At 33.8% G+C, this 27,563-nt stretch overlaps 1 protein-coding gene across 2 annotated transcripts in view; it reads left to right on the top strand.

The window, feature by feature from the left end:
- The window catches only part of Papd4 (PAP associated domain containing 4), a 57,915-nt gene extending 30,454 nt beyond the window's left edge, over window positions 1-27,461 (top strand). For both annotated transcript variants that reach the window (XM_005386010.2, XM_005386009.2), the window contains exons 9-15: window positions 2,371-2,447; window positions 2,788-2,916; window positions 11,299-11,342; window positions 17,387-17,523; window positions 22,036-22,127; window positions 24,142-24,221; window positions 25,190-27,461. In XM_005386010.2, the coding sequence (XP_005386067.1) occupies window positions 2,371-2,447; window positions 2,788-2,916; window positions 11,299-11,342; window positions 17,387-17,523; window positions 22,036-22,127; window positions 24,142-24,221; window positions 25,190-25,264 (634 nt within the window). In that variant the 3' untranslated portion in view covers window positions 25,265-27,461. The remainder of the gene's footprint in view (window positions 1-2,370; window positions 2,448-2,787; window positions 2,917-11,298; window positions 11,343-17,386; window positions 17,524-22,035; window positions 22,128-24,141; window positions 24,222-25,189) is intronic.
- Window positions 27,462-27,563: the final 102 nt, after the last annotated feature.

The following is a 27,563-nucleotide window of genomic DNA, read 5'->3' as shown; positions in this document are numbered from 1 at the left end:
TTATTTATTAAATGGTTTTAAACAGAAACATAACATAAATCAAGATTATGTGTTGACTAATCGACGAAGATGTGACCAGGCTGGCTGAAACCTAATATAACCCTGTATTTCTAGTCGAGGCAAGAATTCATTATTTGCTTATTCAAAGTTTGCAGCAATTTTGTAGAACGTAACTACTTTCAATGGTAAGAATTGAGTGGAAAAAGATATATTTTAAACAAAACTTAGTACTTGGCTCAGGGCTTCTTTTCCATTCATCTAAACATCCATTCAGTATATAAACATTTATTGATTTTCTACCGAGTAGTGTTAGATATAGAATAGGCAGGTGAGGTGCTGCATACCTGTAATCCCAGCACTTGGAGGACTGAGACAGGAGGATCATGAGTTCAAGGCCAGCCTCAGATACATAGAGTTCCAGTACAGGCTGACCTACATAGTGAGGTCCTGTCTCAAACAACAACCACAACAATAACAGCAATAGCCATAGGATGTAAAATATATAGGGAAGTACACTTAAGTAGTAATAGTAACTAATTTTAAGTATATATAGTTGTGCTATTTTTTATTTAAGATTATTTTATGAACTTTTTGTTAAGTATTCTGTATAACTACATTTCAGAATTTTTCTCTCTACAAATCACAAATGGGCTGGGGTTATAATAGCTCAGTGGAAGAGACCTTGTCCTAGGTTCCATCTCCAGCACTGAAGAAAAAAACACCCCCCCACACACAAAAATAAAAAACAAAACCCAGAACATGCCACAGACCTGTGGTGGCATATATGCTGAAAGGGGCAGTTTGTTACATTGAAAGATCTAAAAGTCTTGCCATCACTGCTGTAGACAAACAAAAACAATAAAAAACTCCATTCATAAACATTTTCATGTAAACCTTTTAGTCTCTTTCTGTATGAAGATGAATGCACAAGAATTTTTAAAAGTAATATTGAGATCTTTTTATTTACCATATATCATGAATACTTGTTTATGTCATTAAATATTTTCCTATAGCATCATTTTAAATGAGTACAGTATTTTGTTGAATAAATTGTCATTAATTTAATCATTCCTATATGTTTGAACATTTGGTTTATTTCTAGTTTTCAGCTAATATAACTCTTTCCATATCTATGGTTACTTTCCTAATATTTCTAGAAGTAGTAATAATTGCAAACTAGTTTCTGAGTGTTTTTTCATCTCCGTGAGTTATGTGGAGAAAGTACAGACTGGCTGTGATGTTAGATTTACACAAGCATAATTAAAGAATGTGGGGCTGGGGATTTAGCTCAGCAGCAAAGTGCCTGCCTGGCAAGCACAAGGTCGTGAGTTTGGTTCCTGGTACCGGAGGAAACCACCCCCCACTCTCTTTAGATAGTTAAATTAACTAATCAGTTTTATGGCAAAATAATACTAACTTACTAATGAATCCCCCCCAAAAAGAACATAACTACTGTTATTATAAGTATTCCAAAGCCACATATGTATATCTGAAATGTTAATACCACTCTCCACTTTTATTAATAAAGATAGTTGAAAGGTTATAAGATTTTTTTGGCTCCTCATAAGAAACTGAAAAGATAAATTTCAAATTTTATAATAAAAGCTAGAGAAAAAAATTCATTTTTATTTTAGGCAGTCTTTTTTTAAAGAAAAATGAGTATTCAGAAGAAATTGTATCTCATAGTTTATGGGTCTAAGTGGAACTTACATAAAGCAATCCTTATTTGATTGTAGATTTTATAATTATTGTAGATTCTATCAATATTGCTCAGTTTTCTAAATTGCAGTTTGAGTATTTTTACTTTCAAAGAAGTATCCCTTTTGTAATGTGTTTTACAACTCTTCCTAGATATTGGTAGCTACATTTGACATGGTATTATAATTTACTAGCCTTTTAAGAAGGGATATAATGTGTAAGCAGAGCCTTTATTTTATGTTTTCATCTGTATTTTATTTGGCTTTTTATTCCTATTGCTTTACAGTATATAATACTATAGTTCCAGATTATTTAAGAATAGGTAACTTAGTGGGGTGAATATCTTGCCTAGAAGTGTTTTTGGTCCATAATTTTGTTTATCTGGAAAAGGTTATAAGATTTAACTTTTCCTTTCTTTTGAGTAATTGAATTAGTGGGTTACAGATCTTGTAACAGTAGTCTTAGTTTATATTTTTAGTATGTACCAAATCAGATTAAAATTGCATGCTAAATATGTTTTTATTCTTACTTCTTTTGTGCCTTCTTTATAAAACACAGCTTGGGCTGTGCCCTTGTGAATCATTGCATGGATTGGTGTCAGTTTAGTTATGTGGGAGGGAGAGATTGTTTGTATGTGAGCTAAAGTTTGTTTTACTTTGTTTTCTTAACTAGTTGTGTGGAGTTTGACTTGAATGTAAACAATATTGTTGGAATAAGAAACACATTCCTTCTCAGAACTTATGCATACCGTAAGTTTTTGGTTTATTTCTAAATAATACCAGCTTTTGTTTTTCTTTGTTTTTAAAAATGCTGTAGTAAATACCAACACTTTTTTAGTTGTGTTTAGGCATAATGTATCTTATGTATTCCAGTATCTTACTGGGATTACAGGTAAATCAAATGCATTTTAATAGGTAATAAGATGGTTATGGTAAGTTTAACAGTTAAGTCAGACGTTTATGGTGAACACAGAGTTTAGGGGATGGAGGCATTTTTTTTTAAGTGAGTATGGGAGTTGGGAAATTATCCGAATTTTGAAAGAAATTGTGCTTTCCTTTTACCATTTTTAAGTTTTAATTTTACTTGCAGTTGAAAATCGAGTTCGTCCATTAGTGCTGGTGATTAAGAAGTGGGCAAATCACCATGAGATAAATGATGCCAGTCGTGGTACTTTAAGCAGCTATAGCCTTGTATTGATGGTTTTGCACTATTTACAAAGTAAGTGTCATGGGACTTTTCTTACTTTCTGAAAGTGAAATGCAATTAAATTTCGTTATGGTGTCTTTCCTGATAAACTTGCCTTTAAATAGCAATTCTTTCTAGGGGCTGGGGATTTAGCTCAGTGGCACAGTGCCTGCCTGGCGAGTGTGAGGTCGTGAATTTGATTCCCGGTACCAGGAAAAAACCAAAAAAAAAAAAAAATTCTTTCTAATATCTGCAAAACTGTATTTCCTATTTTGTTGCTTTAATGTTTAAGAAATGTTATTTGCTGGAAAACATTATGAAAAAGTTTCACTGTTTTTATTTTTTGATAGTTTATCTATATTCACTTTTGTATCCAAAGCACTTTAACTGCCATATCATGGACCTATTATTTTGAGGCAGGTGAATGTTCACAAGGTCTATGAAACTAATTTCAAGTGCCATTCATCTGTTTTTAGTTTTTCATTTGAGGCAAATTAAATGATTTTCTTGCTGGCTAAAGAAGCTTTTAATCTCCATGAGCTGCACTCCCCAACTAGATTTTATCTTTGCTGAACTGCTTTTTCAGATTGGACCTCAGATTTTAATTCAGTCCAGTTAACTATTATTTATGAGGCATTCTGGTAAAAGCCATATTTATCTTATGCATAGTGGCAGTAATAAGTGAACATTTGTAATTTGTGCCATAAGATAGGTCTGAGAATTCTTTATAGTTTTGAAAATTCCTGAAATGTATGTAGACTAAATAAATGTGATTAGAACCTTTAGTTTCATATTTAATGATCTTTTGTATATACAATCCAAGAAGTAACAGGATATTTTACATATTCTACTCTACTGGACTCTTAAGATGTGATAAAGATAAAACAAAAGAATTATAGTTACTATACCAGGGATCTGAGATGTTTGATGACTAATTTATAGAATGGATGAATATCTGGTGACATGAAAGTTGAGTGAAAGACTTGTTGCTGACTTGGTAAAAAACAATTTGTAAGGAAGTCTAGGGACTCATTTGTCTTGGGTTGTTATTTCTACAGTTTAAAATACTGTTTTCAGATTATGCTAATAGGGGAAAGTGTTTTAGGTTACATAGTATTCATTTTTTCATTCATGAATGTTTGCTGAGTGTCCACTAAATAAATGCTAGGTGTATTGCTCTAGCGTCTGGGAATATAGCAGTGAGCAGAAACAGAAAAAATTGGTATTCTTTTTTTAAAAAATAATTTTATTGGTACATTTTAGATACACATAATGATAATATTCATAGAGTTTGTACTTGTACATATGTCTTCATACGTTTTCTGTTCACTCCCCTACCCTCCCTTCAATCCCTCTTCCCTTCCTTATCTACTAAAACTTTGTTTCCATTTTTTTCCCTTCTATTCACTTTTTTTCTTTTTCCTTTCTTTCCTTTTCTCCTCCCCCCTCTCTAGTTCCTCTTCCCTATTTGAACATTTTGTTCCTTTTTCACAGTATGTATTATATGTTTTGGTACTTATTTACACTTTTAGTTTCTCATGCCAGAGAAACCATGTGATATTTGAACATGTGTGTCTGATTTATTTCACTTAAGAGCGTGGTTTCAAGATGCATCCATTTACCTAGAAAGGTCTCAAGTTTATCCTTTATGGCAGATTAGTACTCCATTGTATTAAAAAACCCACATCTTCTTTATCCATTCATTGCTTGATAACCATTTGGGTGGTTTCGAAGATTTAGCTATTACAAACTGTGCTGCTATAAACTTGGGTGTGCATATATCACTGTGGTATGATGCTTTTAATTCCTTTGGGAAGATACCAAGAAGGGGAATAGCTGGGTCAAATCGAACCTCTAGTTTTAATTTTTTAAAGACTCTCCAAACTGATTTCCACAGTCCACATTCTCACCAACAGTGGAGAAGGGTTTCTTTTTTCCCACAGTCCCACCAGCATTTGTTATTGGTTGATTTCTTGGTTATAGTACTGTTTTAATTTGCATTTTGCAAATGACCATTGATGTTGAACATTTTTTTTCATATATTGCTGTTTCTGTTTTTCTGAGAAGGGTCTATTTCAGGTATCCATTTTTGGATTGGGTCTTATAATTTGGGGGTATCTGATCTTTTTATGTATTTGAGATAGTAGTCCTTTGTCTGAGGAACAGCTGGCAAAAGTTTTTTCCCACTTTGTGAGTTGTCTCTTTACTCTGTTGGTGGTTTCTTTTGCTGTACAAAAGCTTTTAAATGAGATTCTAATTGTTCATTCTTAGCGATATTTCCTGTGTGATTGGGGTTTTGTTCATAAAGTCTTTATTTACACTTGTCTTTTCAAGAGTTTTACCTATTGTATCTTCTAGCAGATTTAGTGTTTCTGTTTTACTGTTTAGCTCTGTGATCCATTTTGATTTTTGTTTAGTGCATGGTGAGGGATACAAGTCTAGGTTTAATCCTGGGCATGTAGAGGGCCAGTTTTTCCAGCACCATTTATTAAAGAGGCTATCTTTATTTTAATGAATTTGTTTGGCCCCTTTGTCAAAGATAAGGAAGCTGAGTGTGTTTGGAATTGTTTCTGCATTTTGTAGTCTGCTCCATTGATCCTTGGTTTTTTTTGTGGATTTTTTTTTTTTTTTTTGCCAGTACCATGCTATTTTTATCACAGTAACTTTGTAGTATAATTTCAAGTCAGGGATTGTGATGCCTATTGGCTTGCCTGTGTTGCCCAGAATTGCTTTTGCTATTCTAGTCTCTTCTGGTTCCAAGTGAATTTTAGAATTGTTCTTTCTCATTATGTGAGATATACTATTGATATTTTTATCGGGATTGCATTAAATCTGTATAACAATTCGGGAAATGTGGCCACTTGCACTGTATTGGTTCTTCCTACTCATGAACAGGGGATATCTTTCCATTTTCTGATATCCTCTTCAGTGTCCTTTTTCAGAGTACTGTAGTTTTCAGTGTAAACGTCTTTTACTTACTTTGTTAGTTTGATTCCTAAGTATTTCATATTTGGGGAATGCTATTATGAAAGATGTTGTTTCCCCAATTTCTCTCTCGGTAATTTTTTTTTTTTTTTGTGAAGAGGAATGGTATTAATTTTTGAGGTTGACTGTGTATCCAGCTATGTACTGAATTTGTTTATTAAATGTAGAGCCTTTTTGGTGGAGTTTTTGGGGGTCTCCTATGTCATGTCACCTGCAAATAATAATTTAACTTTTTCCTTTCCTATCCTTTGTATTTCTTTTGTCTTATTTTTCTGGCTAGTATTTCCAGAACCGTGTTGAATAAAAATGGTGATAGTGGACATTCTTGTCTTGAGGGACTGGGCTCTCAAGCAAGTCAGCAGAAAAAAATAAAGACATCAAGATTGTGGCTTGAGGCACATCTGAAAAAGACTAGGCCTAAAGATAATGATGCAGTAGCCAGGCGTATATGTCTCTGTAAGGGATCTCAGTAACTTGCGATTATACTGTAATTAGCCCCACCTAGCCTTGGAATTCCAGATAGGCATTGGTTGTGCAGGTGGGGGACCAGAGCATCTGATCCATCCCTTCTCCAAAATGCCTTTGTTCTTTTCATGTGCCCTTGCTACCTGACCTTCTTCCCTATTGGGCCAATATTAGCTAACTGGCTATACTAGTAACCCTATAGGTTGGCTGTAATTTGACCCATGTTGTACCCACACTGTCACTTTGCTGTATAAATTACCTCTGACAAAGGGCCTCAGGCAGCCTACCTTCAAGACTCCTCTTGTTTCTCAGGAGCTGCCTCTCAACCTTTCCCACTCGTAACTTCCATTGTCCTGTAAAAGTCATTCTTTGATTTCAGGGGACGTGAACTTGGCACATCTAACAGCTGAGGAGTTGCATTTCTTCAGTATCAGTGTCATGTGCTGTATAACATTGTTACCGGGCAATGATATTTGAAAAAAACCTGTTTAAAAACATCTTTTTATTGCATTGTTTGGTGCTTTTTAGATTCTGACAGTGATAACAGTTGATATCAGCAATTTTGTCAAAGGTAAAGAAAAATCAGGGATTTGGTGCCCTTATAGCAGTGCCTGTGACCTAAGGGTTCTGGGAAAAGGAGGCGGCATATTTTTCTTGGTATGTGGATCAGCAGTTAGGATTGGGGAGTATAGTTTTGTAAGGTCCTGGAACACTATGCTGCTTTTTGATAGGGAATGGGGAGATAATGGCCGAATGGAGATGTCTTCATAGAGTCATTTACTAATAGTAGGATTGAAAAGATTGTCATCCCAGTGCCATAAGAAAGGGCAGTTCAGGGTCAAGATGGATTGTCAGAAATTCTCTTCTCTTCAGAGGACTGCCCTAGCATGAGAAATTACTTGCAGTGAATGACTGAAGAAAATTATTTCTCCATTATTCAGTCTCAGCATTTTAATGGGTAGAAGCATTAGTAGGATTCCTGGTCACATACTAAATTTTGCCCTTTTGTTTCAGAATTATTGTATTTAAAATAATTAAAATTTTATGTTAAAATGTAGTTTTTTACATTTAAAAATTGAGTTTGAGTAAGTTGTGCATATACACAGGAAATCTTGAAAATACACTAAAGTGGAGAAAAGGAAAAAAACAGTTATCCATATTTCCACACCCAAATGTTGTTAATATTTGTTTTATTTTTTCCAACTATTGTTTCCTTTGCCAGGATTTCAAAACATCTAGTTAAACATTAAATGGCAAGTTCAATTTCGTTAATTCCAGATTTTGGACCAATGTATTACTATCATGAGTATATATTTGGTTGTATTTTTTTCCCCCTTTGCGAAAGCTTGGTTTCCTTAAGTGAGTAGTATTCTTACATTTACTTTATCTGTGTATTATGGTGTTATTCCCAGACTTTACTTAAAAGAATAGCAGGGTCAGTCTTTTTCATTTTGTTAATTATCAGAAACAAAAAACTACTACTACCATGACTTATAAAAAAATGGTACATATTAACACCAAAAAGGTAAGGTGGGTATAATCTCATAATAATGGAGAGACCATCCTCAAAAGTCTTAATTGTTACCTCTTCCCCCTCCTCATGCGCGCTCTCTCTCTCTCTCTCTCTCTCTCTCTTCTTCTTCTGTTTATCACAGTTCAGGAAGCTTCTTCCTCAATGGGTGATTCTGTCACCTGTATTTCTTATTTATCTCAAAGCTTAGTTGTTAAGAAAATCTTGATTCTACCTTTGGGCACATCTGACCAAAGGTGTTTCATGTTACTGTTCCTATTTTTAACTGAATGTCAAGCTTTTGTTTCCTTGTTTTAATGAACATGGTTTTTAGCATGAATTTTCCATTTTAGCTAGTTACCTTAAACTCTAATTAACCTTAAACTCCTATTTATCATCAAAAGTTTAATTGCAAAGTATATATAATATATGATGGACTAAATTGGTAGTTAAGAAAAAAATGATAATACATTGTTCATATCTTTATGGTGAGATTATTGATTTGGTACAACCTTTCTGGAAAGCTGTGTTGTAGTATTTATGGTCATATTCTTCAACTTGATTCCATTTCTAGGAATTTATGTCAAGGCAATAATCAGGGATGCATGTATGGATTTTACATATAGGGTTTTTTTTGTAGTGTTTGTTGAAATAATTTGAGTTTTTAAGACAAGGGGAATAGTAAAATTATGATATTGTAGGTAATATGAAAATAATGTCATGTTTGTAAGAAATTTAGTGATACAAGAAAATACATTTTCTTATACAACATAAAACCAGTGTTATTTAAAAAGGAATTATTTGTTTTTGTGTATATAGTTGCATGTATATAAATACTGAAAAAGTATGTACTATATTTTATTGGGGGTTATTTATGGGCAATTTGATTTGTTTTCTTTATATTTTATTATATTAGATATTCTATACTATAGATAAAATACTATAGAGCAATGAAATCAATAAATTTTTTAATTATTGAGAAAGAATTAAATGGGCCTGAGTTTTAATGAACTAATCATCAGAAAGGTTTGATAAATCTTTGTTTTCATTGTTAAAAAGTTTCAAGCTCATCATAGTATGTTTTTAATTGGTGATCAGTTTGGATATACACAGGTTTAATGTTGATTTGCCCCTTTAAAAGGATTTGAAATATTATGCTGGCTGTTCTAGATACTACTTTATGTATCCCTAATTTTTTTTGTCCAATTTTACTATTCAGTTTGAATTATACTACTTGTTTTTAGTGACTTCTGTCCTCTTGTATATTGTAGTTCACTTATTAAGAGTTGAATAGATTAGGGTTTCTTATAAAATTTATAATATGAAGAATAATATGTCACCATCCACTGTCCACATTATAATTTTAGTAGTGGTTTAAAAGTTAGATTTCACTAAAGATTTTAATATGTATGAACATGCATAATTGTACTGTCCTTCTACTCTTACTGGTTACATTAAAATTTTTAATTTGATTGACTTCTTTAGAAAATGCACTAAGCAATTTGAAAATTCAGGCGTTAGAATCTTATCAGTGTAGTGAATCATTAAAATTTGGTTTTAATTTCATTAAAATTATTTTATTTTTGATGAAGTGCTCCCATTTGCTTAAGTGATTTGTAAGCCATTTCTAGGTCTCTGTTGAACATCAGTGACTAGAACTAATGTGTAACTTAACTGACAAATAAAAGCTACTGCTCCATTGAAGAAATTAGTGATTGAGATAGGTAGTTGCTTTTGTGGTAATTATTGCCTTACTGTGAGGAAAAAAGATGTAGAAGAGACTGCAAGGTATACTGAGTGGTTCTGGCTCTGCCCCAAAGAAGTACTTTTTGTGATATTGGTCAAATTAGTATACCTCTCTGTTCTTCATATTCTCATCTATAACATGTGTCCTTGGATAACATGACCTTTAAGTTTCCTTTAACTTCTTAAATGTTTTAATATTTTTTATTCCGTGAATTAAGAAATTAATTTTCTTTATTCCATGACTGAGGAAACTTATCCTCTATATGTTAGAAAGATTGAAAAGGTTAAAATATTTCCTAGAATATATTTTTATAATCAGTAGACTATATATGTTTGAAAAGATAACTAATCAAAGCCTGAGGAGAGAAAACTATTAAGATATTTGAATTTACTTGGAGGGTCTTTTGAACTTTGAGCATTTAAGAAGCAATATGCATACACACAACACACATACCTATTTTACCTCTCTGTTATCTATCTATCTGTCTATCTTCTTACTTCCTAATAGATGTTTTGGTAAGTAATATGTGAGTTTTTGTTTTCTTCTAATATTCCAGTCATGTGCTGTTTGCATTCATATTATCACAGAATTTTATTTGATTCCAGTTTTCAGTTTGGGAATGCAGCAGTGATATAGAAGGGAAATTTAAATAAATCATCCTACTCTGTATTGTGTGGTAGAAACTTACAGTTATAGTTGGAGACCCTGACATTTGGTCTAGTGCTTGATAATATGTAACATTAATGTATTCCATAGGTCATTTTTGAAAGTTTGTTGAATAACAAATATTCTTTGTCATTGAATATAATTATTTTAGCATATGTAATATATATTTAAATATTATATATTTAATATATTTTAATTAGATTCCTAATTCTTAAAGTTATCATATACTATTATATTTGACTTCTACTATTAAAAAAATCTTGAAAATTTGTCTTTTGCCATACACATAGCATCATATTATTTACAGTGATGTGAAATTACAGTTAATGCAATTAATGAGATTGAATTTGGGTAAAACTAATGGTGAAAAATGATAAAGAATAGGGTGATAATATGAGGATAATGATTTCTTTCTTTTGATAATGATTTCTTCGTATGAAATTTTATTTATTTTTTAGCAGAGTGGAGCAAATCTGATTTCTATTTCTAACCTTTGCTAAGACTCTCTTTTAAAAATATGAAGATGTGTTTTTCAGTTTTGATACTTTTTCAATAAATCATTTTCCTGGAATGATCTTGGTTTTGGCATTGTTAGTAGAAATTAAGTCATGGAGGGATAATTACAAAAGAATTGTTCTCTCCTGGTATAATATCACTGAACTATAAATGTTTGATAGCTACATCCATTTTACCAATGTCCTTGTAGTGTCTGTAGAATAATTGTTGTCTTGCTTATTTTACTTGTGTGTGTCTAATGTTGGATCAAATTACTTATAGCCCCTTATTGGTATCCTGTTACTCTAAATCCACAGAAGGAGCATTGATTTACATAGGAATATACATAGTTTTTTAACCTTGAATTGTCAATTTAGATATATTTTAAATTCACATTTTCAGGAAACAGTTTTCATTAAATATATAAAAACTGTTGAATTTTAATGTAAACCCTTGTAGTAGTATCCCTGGGGTGTAACGGACAGATTATTGTATTGTAACATGAATCATGTGAATCACGGAAGCTTTAAACTTTTTCTTTTTATAGCCCTACCTGAACCCATCCTTCCATCCCTCCAAAAAATTTACCCAGTAAGTGTTTCTTATAAATTATTATTGTGTCAAGTATATGTAGAATTATTAAATGCAGTAGTAATGTGAACTTAAAAGTAATAAGGCTAAGTTCTGTACATGGTAACATTTTCTGTAGAGCTAATGCATTGGCTGCTGAGAACATTTAAATGTTTTGGACACTTTTGGAAAACTCTGATACCTTATTTGGTGATTGGCAGGCAATCCAGTCAGTTATGTAAATGGTAGAATTGTTTTGCATGCTACTTATTAATTTGTTGGTCAAGGACCATTTGGCCTTTTTAAAATATAGTTTATTTTAAAATATAGTTTATTTTAAAATATAGTTTTAAAATTAGTTTTATAGCATTTCTTTTGTTACTAAAATTTTCAGCTCATACTTTGAAATGTAGGAGAAAAATTAAGAAGTTGAATAATTGATCTTTTGTTTGATCTTGCCAAGTAATACACTAAAAGAGGTAAGACTCTTGTCTGTATAGTTTAAAAGATCCTGAGATTTATTGGAAACATTACAAAAATTAAGTATGCCTATTAGAAAATAATTACTATGCATTTGCTTTGAGTTTAGAAAAGCCTAGGTAATGTAATGTGCACATTCATAATCTACATGTATTCCTTTATCTTTTCTATTTTTCTTGTGTTCTTTCTCCAGTATTCTTTGTTTCCTTGTTTTTTACAGTCCACCCATCTGTTTTTCTGCATTGTCATCCTTATTCCTGATTGTCTTTGGAAATAATATTTAACCTGCTTATTTGGAATGTTTGACCAACCTTCTGAAACCATATAAGTTTTACCTATTTTGTTTATTTTTTACATGTAAACATTTACATGTTTGTGCTGAATGTATGCATTTCGTACATACAAGAAGAGCTGTTTCCTAAACTTAGTAAATGGTCCTATTACAAAGGAGAATATAGTTTTGAGCTTGTATGATCAGTTTTTCAGGATCTTATCCTGTATCCCACAAAATAAAATAAATACCCCCTACATGCAGCCTTAGTTAAAGGAAATCCCTGGTAACTGAGAAGAATTGTTGTTGTTTGGGACATCAGTTATTCTACTGTGGGCATACAAGGCTCACTGTAGCAGTCTTGCTGTAGTGGGGCTCTCCCAGTTGCTAGTGGGTCATCTAGCAGAAAAGACTGTGACAGGAATGTTCTGGAGTCTTCCTCCTTTTAAAAATTAATTTCTGCTATTCTGAAAAACTATAAGGATGAGCTTCCAGATACTTAGGGATTGGTGTTAAAAGTTATGACAAAGGAACACATCAAGTACAGAAATAAAAGTAAGTGAAGTTTTTGGCTTTATTGAGTTTCTTTTCCTTGTTCTAAAAGCATTTATTCTTATTGTCTCATATTGAAAGGTTAGAGATAATAGTTGAATGTTTGCTATTATATTTTACCAGCCTTATTTTTAAGACCGAGATTTCAGTGTAAAAAGAGCTGCTTTTTGGCATTCAAAAATCCAATAGTTAAAACATACACTTAAAGAACTTGTTATTGTTTATGGAAAAATTCAACTGCAAAAATCTTACATGAAACCCTGTGCTATGTGAAATCCTTTTTACTAATATGAGATACTAGGGCAGTACCAGTTGAGTGAGCTATGCTTGGTGCATAGGTGCTGCTTTGTGACAAGATGCCACCCTGGTTCTTACTAATGTATTCTAGTTCGGATGGCCCCATGTGTTCTTCTGCATTGCATTTTCCTCATCAAGCTTTTCCTTCGTGAGAGTCCTGTTCTTACCCACTACTGCTGGCCCTAAACTCTTACCCTGGTTTGCTAATAACCCTGTTTCTGTACCTTTGGTGGGTAAGTAAATTCAGTGCTAGCCTGGTCTCAGAGCATTGAAAATGTGAAGAACTGCCAGGTTAGGAATGTCTTCATTTGTATCCAGGTATGGTTACATATGCAGTTCAGGCTCGTCTTGAACTCACTTTGTAGCCAGACTGGCCTTGAACTCACAGTGCTCCTCCTGCTTCAGCCTCCCGAGAGCTGGGATTACAGGCGTGTGCCACCACATGTGGCCTGATATTCTCATCTTAAATGCTTAAACCAGGTCATTTTTATTATAACATTGATGCTTACATGGGTAAGGACTTGCCACTCCCTTTAATACAAGGTGTTGTTTTGCATGAAACCTGTAAGCTGATTAGTAGAGCACTTTTTCAATGGTCCATCTAATGAAACAAGCAAATCAACCTGTTTCTTATTTGTAATAATAGCTACCATTTATTTACCATCCAAAATTTCACACATAATTTCTTTAATTCTGAACAAATGAACTTATAAGAAACTATGTTTTATAATATCTTACAAACTAAGATATATAGAAACTAAGTAGCAACTAAGATTATATAACAATAATATAGGTTATAAGATCTATATTATCTTTATACAACTTTATAAAGATATGATTGATCCCAAATACCACTATTGCAAATAATAGATAAAAAGTGGTTTTTTTTTTTTGGTTTTGGTTTTGGTTTTTCTCCGGTACCGGGAACCGAACTCACGACCTTGCGCTTGCCAGGCAGGTACTTTGCCGCTGAGCTAAATCCTCAGCCCCCCTTTTTTTCATTATATTGTGTTTTTTAAGAGAGGCAAAATTATAGTAGTCTTCCCTAACAACATTTCAACTAATTTCTCCTCTTAAATTTTATTTGTATATACCTGGTTATTCCTATTTGGATACTTTTCTTTAAGAAAAGCAGATAGGGCAAAATTTCAGCTTATATGTAGGTATTTTGGGAATGATTTAAAACTTTACCAAACATTTTTTGGGTACTTTACAAAGGGAAAATTTTGCATGAGCATGGAGGCACACCCCTGTAAGCCCAGCACTCTGGGAGGCTGAGGCAAAGAGATTACAAGTTCAAGCTCAGCTTGAGCAATTTAGCGAGACCTTGTCTCAAAAAAAAGAATTAAAAAGGGCTGGGAATGTAGCTCAGTATAAAGGCCCTGGGTTCAGTCCCTAGTAATCAAACATACACACATGAAAATAAAATGTTTATATTTCATATGTTCATATCATGAAATAGTTATACATATTTATTTATGGGGATCTAACTCAGGGCCTTACTTGTGCCAGGAAGGCAGTGTACCACTGACTGACATGCACCTGAGCCCTGGATATAATATTTAAAATAATTACTCTAAATATTGATACATTTCAATTTACTTACCACATTCAGTGTGAAAAGGAGGGTTGAAATTATCATTATCTCTAAAAACTGTGTGATAGTATGGAATTATTGAGCATTTCTACTTCTCATTGACTTAAAAAAGCAATATAAATAATAGAGCCAGTCTTACTTTTGAGAGTGCTTAAGTTGTCCAAATTTCCAACTTTAAAGATAAAGTAAGATACTGTGCATAAACTCAAAAAAAGGATAGAACCTGACAGAAAATATTTTTACATTTTTGGTAGGCACTCATATGGGTGAAAATAGAGAGACTTCAGGTTTTCTCAGGAGTTTACCTTTAAATGCATCTTAGCTTGGCCTTGATTGAAGAGAAGTGGAAGATTACATATCAAAAATGTCAGCATTTTCAGTGGTATTTGGAAAATAGTTTCAGGAATTATTAAGTCATTATTTGATGATTTGAAGCTCAAAATATGATCCTAGAAATGTAGTAAATGTTCATTTTATTAAAAAATAAAACCAGTAAATATCGGAAATCTAAAAATGTATTTCTCAAAGAATGGATGTCAGTTGAATTGCTTTTCCACTGACTTGGACTTAATGGTTAGGCTGCTTTTTCCCTTTCCATTTTCTGTTGCTCTTCGAGTGCCTCCTAATGTGTTAGCTTAAGTTTGGCACCTCTTCATCCTGCGTGAAGCAGTGTATATTTCTCTTAGACGTGTAGCTGCAGGGGAGGGCTCTCTTCTATATTTCTTGTTGACATCTTTCTTAAAGCAGAGTATCTTTCAGTAATATGGATTATTACCAAAAACTGAGAATTTCTTAATAGATAGAATTCCTATTTCCCTACAGTTCCATTTCTTTTACATTTGCACTTCCCCTTCAGTCTTTGCCCAGTACACATGACTTGGCTCTTTTGTATATGATCATGAAAAGAGAAGACTAAAGCTAAGCAAAGACGAACAGATTGTTAGCCAAGGTGCAGCATTAAGAGAGGGGATCTCACAGCTCTTGAGATTTAGTCGTACATTGCTGATATTTTCTTTAAATTATTGAACAAGAAGCCTTTAGATCAGGAGCTGTTAAATAAGGACCAACTTTTTGTCTTTTAAAATTTTTAATTGACACATTGTGATTGTGTCTCCCACCGTTCTTACTTTTTGATCTACATTATACCTTTTATTTAGCTTGCCAGAAAATATTTAAATTTTACAATTTTAAATAATGTTACCCTAAATCCAGTTTTGTATGTAACAAGAGACAAAGGGGCTGCCTTTACTCTTAATGGTAAATTGAAGTGGTTTTCTAGACCCCTGCCACCTCCCATCTTAATTTCCACTTGGGTTTTATGATGTAATGACAGTAGCTATTAAACACATAAGGTTAAGTCCCTAGGTTCGGGAATTCAAGCTTTATCAGTTGTGGTTGGAATAGAGTTTTTCTTCTAAAAAAAGGAATCACTTCCTGATAGGTGAACATTATTTGTAGAATTACAGATAATATAACTAAGGAGTGAATATTTTTATTGTTTTGCTCTTTTGTTTTTATTGATGCTTTTTGAGAACTAGCATTCAGTGATTTGGTACCCTATTTCCGTGTGCTACATTTAGTTATTTAGGATGCTTCTACTTTTTAACTTGTCATTATTTAGATGTTAGGTTTTTGTGTTACATAGCTGTTTTGTGTTAAGGTTTTTGTGTGACCACCTTACCTCTAGTTGTTATTCTGTTGCTTTAACCAGTTGCTTTTGAAAGAAACAATTTCTGATGGCAATGGTGAAATACAGAAAACCATTTGTGATGTCACTGTACAATTACCTTGTTTTCTGCCAGGTGCAGCGGCTCACGTTTATAATCTCAGGTACTCAGTAAACTGCGGAAGGAGGAGCACAAGTTCAAGGCCAGCCTGGGCAACTTAGTTTTGAGACCTTCCCACAAAAAACAAAATAAAATAGGACTGAAAATGTAGACCAGTCCCAGTGGTAAAGTGCTTGCCTAGCATGTGTGATCCCCAGTTCCAGAAAAAGAAAGGAATGAAAGAAAGTAGAAAAGACGAAAAAAGGATTATTTTCTAATTTATATATATATAGTTAAAAAAATCTCAATATTCACTTAGTATATTTCAGATCCAGTACTTGCTGCTAATAGAGGGAATACCAGATATGAAAATTTACGGTATGCCATAGGCCAAAAGACAAGTACCTATTAGTATTTTTTCTATATCTCCTTTATGCCTGGATTGCAAGCAGTTAATACCCTACCTTATTAATGTTGTGGTTAAAGTTCTGTGAATACTGCTTGTTTATATGTGTGTGCTATCTTCTTTTCCTTGCCTTTGTTTTTTCAATTCATGTTGAACATCTGTTTTCTTTTTCCTCTGAAATACAAAATCCAAAACCAGACTAAAACAAAATTTTAAGAACCTTAAAATCAGTATACATACATTTCACATAATTGGAGCTACTTTTGTGGCCTTCGAGAAAAAATAAAGTGGCAGGTAGACAGAGCTGGTACTCTGTGCTTGGTTCGGCCTTCACGCATAAGTCCATGTGCTCCTGTAGGGACAGTGGAGAGGTACACCTGAGACTGCTCCTGTGTTATGGGGTGGAGTCATGATGTGTGTAATATTTTATTTATAAGTTAGAAATATTTTGCTTCCATAAAGATTTAACTAAGTAATACACCCAAGTGAAAGATTAGAATATCTTAATTTTTTTAAGTACCTTTGGGCTTACTTAAATTACTGCTAAAATCTTTAGTGGAAGGAAATCTTCAAATTTCCAAATTGCCAATACAAAGAAAATTTCTTCTTTCTTCAGTGAATCTAGATCAGGATTTATCAAGTTTTTAGTGAGTGTTTGAAGATGGCTTTAGATTTTTTTCTTTTTCTTTTAAACAGGAATCTTTTAGTCCTGCTATCCAGCTGCACCTTGTACATCAAGCTCCATGTTGTATTCCTCCTTACCTCTCAAAGAATGAATCATGTCTTGGGGACCTCCTACTGGGCTTTCTTAAATACTATGCTACAGAATTTGAGTAAGTAAAACTTTTAAAGATTTAGTTTAAGTTGATTCATTGTGATCTCATTGTATGTTTCATTGCCTCATTTTATGGTAGGACCTATAATGTGCCCTGTTTCAGTCCTGTTTGGAACATCTCTTTTCCAGGAAATTAAAATCTATAGTAAAAAAATACAGCTTTGATAAACGTGGAAAAGTTACATTTATGCTTGATGTCTGAATAAGGAGTTGTGTTAGTATGACACGCAAATCAAAGGGTTTATCTTTTACTTTTTTGTTTTGCGAGCAATGTGTAAACATGAAACAAAATGTACAGTCAGGTTGGACAGAACTGAAAGTTTTTGTGGGAATTCTAAATCCAGATAGAGTGGGGCTAGGAATTATCTGGAATTATCAGTCTGGAAAAGTTGGAAGGAAGAAGAGAAGGGAGTTAGGAATTTTACAGAGGAGGATACAGCGAGCTTAGCATACTGTTTTGAAGGGATTTGAAGAGGACAATAAGTTGTTACTAATTGTGGCGAAATGCTTCTAAGAAGAATATATGCATTATCTCAGTTTACCTGATAACTGGGAGGTGGTGGTATATTATGCCCTCATATTTTGCCAGTGAGGCCTAGACAAAAAGGAAGTTGAGAGAGATGGAATAATTTACCCAAAGGTCTCTTAGCTAGTATGGGTCGGATTTTAGGTAGTTTACCTATGCAGTGGTGGTGAACCTATGGCATGTGATGCCTGTTGCAGTGGGCTATTTGTTATTATTGAAAGCTCTAAAAGGTTCACCATTACTGGCCTATAGAATTCACACCAAATTATTGACATAGACAACCATGTTGGTATTGTCTTTTCTGCAATGATGCTACCAGCTCTATAAAGAAACCTGACTCTTGGGACAATTGACAGTGTAGCACATGAAGGAAAAAACAATTATTCAGATTCTTCAAAGTTCAATTTATACCAGATTGCTTATACAGACTGTTTTATTGCAGTTGTACCCCTAGTACCTTGCCCAGTACCAGATAGACGGTACCTAGTAAGTACTTACTGTAATTCTGAAGCAAAGTTGAGGTTGTGGACTGGACTCGAAAATCCTTAAAGTGACTTAAAAGTTTCTGAATTAAGAAGAAGAGCAAGTAAAGTGCTGGAGGATCATAGTTCAGGAAGAATGAAGTTAAAACAATCCAGTTTAAAAAGTTACCAGGATCTGAATGTAAGTCTCACCCAGCAAGGATGAAAAAGCAAGAGCCTTCATTTATGTGAAAAAGAGGAAAAAATATAAAATTACAACAGGACATAAGGAGATTTAAGTTTAATGGGTATTCTAGAGATGTAATACTAACACTTGATGTTCAGGGCCTGTTTCCCTAGAGCCCTACATATTTAAATGATGGTCGTGTATTTTGTTTAATCCTTAAAACCCCTGCCAACCTTAGGGAAGTTGTGTGTGTGAAGGTTAACCACAGCAATACAGTTCCATAGTGGGAGAACTGGTATTCAAATCCCAGAACTGTCTGCAAAACCACAACATTGTTAGACTGTACTGAGCTCATCTACTGTGTCATGTAAGTTGGTATTCAAGGGAAAAGGATTCATGGAAGAAAGATGTATTGTGTCACACATACTCTGAAAGTCAGCTGTGTTTTGGACTGAAATAAGATGCTGGTGGTGTATAAGTTTGTGTGTTAGTTTAATACTCACAGGAATTACCTCGCTGGACCAAATGGTACTAACTAGGCTGCTGATGCTTGAAAAGAGATTTTGAGACTTCACTGTATAGCACTTTTGCCAGGTATTCAGAAATTTGACTGCAGGGAGCTCAGCCAGGAGAGATTAGGTGCTGTGAAAAGAATTCTAGCAGCTGTTAAAAGGTTTGTAAGGATTTCTTCTGAATTTGGGATATTTAATTTTAAAACTCTCTCTACTTAAAAGATAGAATTAAGTGCCTGGTAAAGGAGGTTTTAGAATATGGTATAAACGTTACAGATGTTTTATATGGCTATTAAAAATCATTAACTTCTAATTAGGTGCAGTGGCACGTGCCAGTCATTCCATCTACTCTAGAGGCTGAGGCAGGAGCACTATTTAAACATAGGTGTTCAGGGCCAGCCTCTAATTTAGCCAGACCACAGCTCTTTAAAAAAAAAAAGTGAAGTAAAAATAAATAATAATCTTAAATCTTACTGCTGAAAATCCTTGAAGTGAAGCCAGGCTTCTGGACTGGTTCCTGGGAAGAGCAAACTGAGAGAGGACTGGACTATTGAGTGACTGTAAAGTTCCGAAGACTGGCAAACAAATGATGGTTAAGAGTGGATTAGTATGGTAAAGGGCCTAATTTATGGCTCGTGTGTTTTGGAAAATAAATTAAGGAAAACAGTTCTAAATTGCCATTTGCATTCATCTCTGAAAATAAGTAAGTATATATAATGTTTAAAACATTTAAAGGTAATTTAGAACTATTTAAAAGTTCTTTGAAAATGCAGTAGACTGGAATCATTCTAAACGGTAGTGATTCAGAATCCTTCTGGCTTTTGTGACTTCTCAATAGCCTGCCCTGCACTGTATTTTTTTTTCTTTCTAGTTTCTACTTTTGCTCCATTCAGACTCATGCCTCAGAGCCAATTTTCCTTCCCTTTAATAAATGTGAAACTTTGCCGCTGTTTAAAAAAAACTTTTTCTTTGAAGTATTTCAGATGAAGTAGCCATTTAAATAACTGTTACTTAGGCTGGTCGAAGCTTAAATAATACTTGGGATGGGATGATTAATAATAGTGTGTACATGTGTCACATACTGTTTCTGTGACCCAGTTTAGAATGGTGGGGTGTAACAAGTAAATTCAGGTTTAGATTTAACAACCATGTAGTAAGAATTGAATTCCTTTCATTTAAGAAATCAAAACTTGCACTTTAAAGCAGATTATAGCACTTTAATCTTCCTTTCTCTGTCTTCCTCTCTGTCTCTCTCTTTCTCTGTCTCCCTCTCTCTCTGTCTTCCTGTTTTTCTCTCTTCTTCTTCCTCTTCCTCTTTCTCTTTCTGTGTTCCTCTTCCTCTTCCTCTGTGCTTTTCTCTCGCAGTGAAAGTGTTCTGTAGCTGAACTTTATTCTGGAAACTGTGGTGGAGCAGACTCTCACTTTTCTGTTTGGATTTTCTCCCCCTCCCTTCCTGAGCCCCTACCCTGTCCCATCTTCCCTCCTCTCCTCTGGGTGTTGACCCTGGGGCCTCTGCACTGAACTACATCCCTAGTCTTTTTTATTTTGCGACAGGGTCTTGTTGCATTGCTAAATTGTCTAGCCAAGGCTCAAACTTGAAATTCTCCTGCCTCAGCCTTCCAAAGTTGTAGGGATTACACACGTCCCACCATGCTCAGACTTTTCTCTGGATTTGGTACTAATGGAACTGCAGTACGTGAGGGGCCTAAAATGAAAGGACTGACAGCACTCTTTATAATGTATTTCCACACTATGAAAACAAAGTAGAAAACGATACTTGCAGGATGCTTTACATGCCCAAAATTCATAGTACACACATTTTTCTTACATACTTAATATATAAATTAACCATAACGTTTCCAGAAACGAATATCTTAGTGGACCCAAGATTATATTCTTAATAGATTTTCTGATACATCAAGGAAGAATAGGATGAGTGTTGGAATTGGAGGGTCCTGCGCCATAGCCTGTATTTGCTGAAAAGGTAGAGAAAGCTCATGCTGCTAAAAACAAGATCCCAGCCATTCCTCACATTCATTTTTCTCTTGTATACAAGCCAAGTAATCATGTATTTTAAATTGTTCTTTGAAAAAAATACTTATAATAGCTGCTAGAAAGGAAAATAGTTTTTTTTAGATCTTTGAAATAGCGAAGTATAAAGTTGTGTATACTGTGTATCAGATAAGTAACTTTCAGGCATGTTGATAAAATTGTTTTACATGAATAAAATTTTGCAACTAACAGCTCCATTTGATATATAACCATAATAGTCATAGAGTATTGTGTTCATAAAACAATATCCAGTTGCTTACCTTAGAAAATTACAAAATTTTCTCTTAGATCATGAAGATGTACCTAAACAAGAATTATTTAATGGTGCCAGAAAACAAAAGAAGAAGACCTCTGTCTTAGCTAATGAAAAACTCTTATTGGGGTGTTGGTAGTTTTTATATATTTCTGCTTACTTGCACTTTAAAAATTTTTCTCTACTTCTTCATTTATTCAGTAAATGTGCATTGAGTACCTAATATGCACTAAGTACCTGTGAACAGTGAGAAAAATAGTATCTTAGCATCTTGGAGCTGTTCTGTCTGGGGAGGCGTACAGTAAATAACAATGTTATAAACAGCAGGGTAAATCAGCAAGTTGTTGGAAGATGAGAAGTGCGACGTAGAGAACACAAAATAGAGGAGGCAGATGGACATTGTGCTGAGCGTTGAGGCACACTTTGGTATTTTGTAAGAAAATAAGGTAGGCCATATTACTGATACAACAAAAGGGAAATTTTTGAAGATAGTTGACATTAATGTTTTTCTTCTTATAGCTGGAACAGTCAAATGATTTCAGTTCGTGAAGCCAAAGCCATTCCGAGGCCTGATGGTATTGAGTGGAGAAATAAATTCATCTGTGTGGAAGGTAGTTCCTCATGACTATTCTTCACCATTCACTTACCGCCACGGTACTGAGAGAATTGCCTGAGTGCTTACAGCTTGTATGTCAGTGAGAAAATGACACGTGTATGTTCTGAAGTGCTGTACAAGTCTTTTAGCTTTAAATTTTTAATTTAAAAACATGAGTTCAAATTCTTTAGTTGTGAGAAATAATAAACATGAATTTGAGCACTTATTTTTTCTAGTTGGTAAGATTTCAGCAGTTTTTATGCATTCTTCATGTGGTTGATTCTTAATTTCAGGCTTTACAGGTGTAAGAGAATATAATCTTTATATGCTGATTCTTATATTTAAATAAAATAATTTATTTTTTAACATGAAAAATGATATGTAGTACAGGCTAGATTTTTTTTTAGGCTAGATTTTTATGAGCTTGGTTTTACTTTAAATTTTTTTTTTTTTTTTTTGGAAACAGGAATTGAACTTAGGACCTCATGTTTGCTAGGCAGGTGCCGTGCTACTGAGCTGTACCCCTGGCCCTTTAAAAATTAAATGATCTGAAGATAATTTTGTTTTCAGAAATTAATTTACATGTAGTTGAATATATGTTAGAAACATTTTATTTGAATTAGTGGGGAACTGACCTCAGAAGACAAAATTGAGAGCACTTGCCTAGCATGCATGAAGCCCTGGGTTGAATCCCCAGCACTTCTCCTCTAAAAGGAAACCAAGTGGCTCTCATAGATACCAAATTGAAGACCTTTGTAACAATCTTGATAAGTTGAGATGAGCACCATTAGATTGAGAACTAGAATTATAGCAGCATTTTGTCAGTATAAATTTAAATCTCTTTAGTGTTTGGTTTGCTGATAAATTTACAGTGGGTGCATATTATTTTAGTTGTGTGCTTCTGAATATTAAAATTGTGAGCCTGCTTAGTTTATGTGACTAATCTAAAGGGAATTTATCAGGTCTTTATCTTTTAGATTTTTTCTAGGTCTTCCTCTCAGTTTCCTTTCCTCTTTCTAGCAATTCCGTTTCCCCTCTCTTCCATCCTTCCCATTCAGCGCTAAGACATCCATTTGTTTTTCATCTTTGAAAAGTGCATTTGACATGATTCTTCTAACTACTCCCAGACCCTGTTTTTCAGGGCCAAAATTTTTAATTTTGCTGACATTGCCATCCCTTCTCATTCCTAATGTCGTATATTATATTGCACTTGTGAATGTTATCTTCAGTTTCCTTGTCCTCTTCTGGGTTCTTTCTCTCTTTCTATAGACTCTTCTGTCTTGTGGGTGAAAGGTGAGTGGCATCAGGGTATGTACACAGAAGGTGTATGTTGGGGGCACATACAAAAACTCCTCCTTCTGGTCTTCTCTGCTTGCTGTTCTTTTTTTCTCTTTGTGTACTAGATTTCTCACAGGAGTTAATGTTTTCACCAGATCTCTTTCTAAAGACATAGTCACTCTATACTCCCCGCATTGTTGACCAATTGACCTCTTCCTGCTGGACAATATCAACTTTTAAGTTAAAATTAAATTTAAAATTACCTTTCTCTAATATTTGCTAGCTGGCTCGTCTCTTGGATATAGTACTTTATTCTTTTTGGACAGTGTTTTACTCTTTAACTTATTTTTATTCCCCTGAGGGTAGGTTCTTGACTCTGTAGTTGTTCAGAAATCTTAGCACTGTTGTGATTTAGACCTAACATGCCTATGCCGATGACTTTCCTTTTTTGTCATCTTTCATTGAATTGTATCTACCTTATAAGACAGCTTGTAATTATAAACTTTTCTATATTCATAAATCTAGTAAAGATATTAGGGCAAACCATATGAAATTGCTGTTTTAATACGTCAAACATGATCAAGTATTGGCAATTTCATGTACTTGAGCCTAATTAAAAATTGATGGGGATATATCTTAGGTAGCATGCTTGCCTAACATTAACATGCATAAGACCCCAGGTTTTGTCCCTGGCATCTCAGAAAAAAGCTCATTTTAATTATTTCTTCTCATATGTACATTTAACATTGCAGAACCTTTTGATGGAACAAATACAGCCAGAGCTGTGCATGAAAAGCAGAAGTTTGACATGATCAAGGATCAATTTTTAAAGGTAAACAGTGCATCAGATTAACATTATAGAAAAATTAGCAAACCAGTGTGCTTTGAAAAAGGGGAAGAGGCTAGATGTGTAGCTCACTGGCAGAATGCTTGCCTAGCATGTGTAAGGCCCTGAGTTTGGAGGACAAAAATTTATGTAATGGGATGGGATAGTCCTGATCTCTAAGTCTTTTAAGTCATTAATGTGACACAGTAGGAAATTCATTGCTTGAAGTTAGATACACTTTTCCTTTCAGAGAAAAGTAGCTGTTTTCATTCATACAGCTTTCCCTTTTGTGGAAATAAACATTTTTATGGGGATTAAAAACTTCCAAAATGATTGAATAAAACCTAGTGGACTCTTCTCCTTCCTTAAAATATCAGGAAATTTATTATAGTCTTGGAAGAAAGCTGAAATCTAATCCATGCTTTTCCTTCTCCATACTATACTGTCACAAGGAACTAGAATGCTATTTTATCCTATACTGTTTGGAAAGTTAAAAAAAATACGTTTATGTCTGTGGAATGAACTTACTCTTCAGTGATTTTGTTACATGAGGTTTCTATCTTCAGAGACTAGAAATGTGTATTATGAGACATAGGAAGGACTGGTTCATATGAGAAAGAGAATCAGAACTGTGAGTTCATTTTAGAGGCATGGCTTTTCATTATTTAGTCATACAAATGGATTTTACCCTAATAATAGTTAAAAATGCAAGTGTTACAGAGTATTCAGGTTAGGCCTTTGGTACCATGATCAGTGGTACAGACCTATAATCCCAGCATTTTAGGAATTTGAGGCAGGAGGATCCATATGATAAAATCCTGCCTGTGCAATTAGCAAGACCCTGTCTCCAAGAAAAGAAAAAGAAAAAGAAGGTCTTTTCGGTTTGTCAGCCGGAATAGAAAAATTTGACCTGCAAATGTAGAGTTTTTAAATAACATTTTCTTTTATGTTTTGAATTTTTCTTTCTCTCCTAGTCATTTCACAGATTGAAAAACAAAAGAGATTTGAACACTATACTGCCTTTAAGAACTGCTATCCTGAAAAGATAACTGGCCTCTATTTCTTAAATTCTTCTGAGAAATAAAGAACAAGAGTTACATCATAATGCATTTTGTTTACCTCTACTATGGTTTCTTTTTAATTGTTCTTGTTTTCATGTTTTATTTTTAAAAGGTCATACTTATATAAAGATTGCATATTTTATTATATCATTTCCTAATAAAAATCTTTTGATTTAAAAATGTATTTTTGAAAATGTTTACATTGATGATTAGTAATATTATGGCATGAATTTTTAGGTAATCAAATAAAATATATTTTGGGAAATTACCTGAACCAGTTACAGATTTTTGATACAACTTTAATTAACTGTATCACATGCTAATAATGGAGTTGTATGGAATTTTGGGAAGGGTCTAATTCATCAAACTTAAAAGTGTCACCTATAGTAGATGGTTTTGTTGTCTTAAATTTATTCTAATGAAGTGAAGATTTAAGTTAGTTTTTCATTTACTTGAAGCAAAGTAAAATCTCTTATTTCAGGGAAGTCACTGCAGTCATGAGATACTGGACAGTTGCCCTAAGTCTTCACTTCCCTCCCTGGAAGACTGAGGCTATTTGGTTGTGTCTGGGTAGCATTTCAGGAGTACTTTCAAAGCTTCCGACACACTCTTGAGATTGCTTTGGGTTTTGTTGGAAATAGTATGTCTTTCACTGTAGTACAGTAATGTGACCACTGACTTAAGGTAGTCACTGAATTGTTAGTGAGTTGGTTCAAAGGCTGAAAAGATTGTCTCCTGTGCTTCATGATAGCATAGTGCAATGTGCACTTCTGTTTTTCTGCTTTATTTGCCCTGTGACATGAAGCACAAACTGGAACATTAAAGTTAAGGTTATATCCTATTTATAGAATCAGAATTTTTTTAGTGTGCAGTTACAGTATTGTAATCTAAACTGGAATTTTTAGGCAGTAAGCCACTACAGAATCTTTCAGGAAGACAGAATTGTTACAAAGAACAGCACAATGTTTTTAAAATACCTTTTTTAGTATTTTCCACATGAAAAAAAAGTAGTGGTAGCTGCTTAAAAAAAGGTAACAGTGTTTATTAAAGTTGTTTTGATTTCTGTAAATATTTGTAAATTGGTCAGTGCCTGTAAATTTAAATATAAAAAGTACTCTTGAAAACAGTTTTAACTTTTTCAGAAGGACTGCAGACTTCTTTCAGACCTGCTGTAGAACAGTTTGTACCTCTAATGAATTTTTTGCAGGCCAACTCAAAAGCTAAAACTTGCCTTTCTTTGACTTATAAAAGGTGCATATTTTCCTTTTCTTAATTTTAAACTTTTGTATATCAAATGGAATAAAGTTTATATATAGAAATTGTTGAGGTATTTCCTTTACAGTGAAAGTCTTTGCTCTTGAAATGAGATTGAAGCTGTAATTATCATCTAGAACTGATTTGAATCTGTTACGCTTGATTATTTAGACTAAAGCAGAGGATCTGGAAATTTAAGTTCACCTGTGATCAAGTGAACTAGCCACATCAACACCCCTTTTCTCTGGCATTGTTAGGGATGAAGATTTTCACATAGATGAATTTTTAAAATTACTTTTGTGTAAAATACTGTACTTTGAATACCGTTGAGTTTTTTATATGAATTTTTTCTTTTGAAAAAGTCTCAAAATTTGTTATACATTGTGAAACTTCTTATCAGAATGTATTGAGTATAATGTAGTGATGAGTCTGGGTAATCATTTGAGTACTAGCCATAGTACTTTCGGCAATACTGCCGTTCTCAGGGACGGGTCAGATTGGAAGGTGCTCTCCCCCTACAGTATTCCGACATTTCCCAATAAAGCTCCAGCAGTGATCCCCGTGTGGCCTCTGTCACTGCCACTTGTCTCAGCTTTCAGTGACCCTATCCTTACTATTCAGCTTATTCTATGTAGCAAACAGGTGAAGAAATTGATCAACTTAATTTTAAACCAGTGGCTGACACAAAATTATGCACTTTTTGACAGTCCAAATATATCAGATAAGTTACTAATGTATGAGAGAATTGTTTAGGCTTTCTTTCCACCTCAGTTACTTATGTGATGACTACTAAATCGTTTTTTCTCTTTGTATCAGTCTGCATTTCTATATATTTGTGTGTGTTGCTGCTGTTAGTTAAAGATGTGCACTTTGTAGTGCAGTTGAAAATTTGTAAATTGGGGTCTTTGCAAATAAATCTTACAGATGTTAATGTTCCTAAGAGTTCTTGAGTTAAACAGAAGAAACACAATGGCTCCCTGTAGTTTTGATGAGTGTTTAAAAATTCCCACAGCTGGGTTGGACCCTTCCTGAC

The sequence above is a fragment of the Chinchilla lanigera genome, unplaced genomic scaffold (assembly GCF_000276665.1).
Source record: "Chinchilla lanigera isolate Chin_1 unplaced genomic scaffold, ChiLan1.0 scaffold00024, whole genome shotgun sequence".
Classification (NCBI taxonomy): Eukaryota; Metazoa; Chordata; class Mammalia; order Rodentia; family Chinchillidae; genus Chinchilla; species Chinchilla lanigera.
Note: the sequence above shows the minus strand (reverse complement) of the source record. Positions and strands in the feature narration are given on the sequence as shown.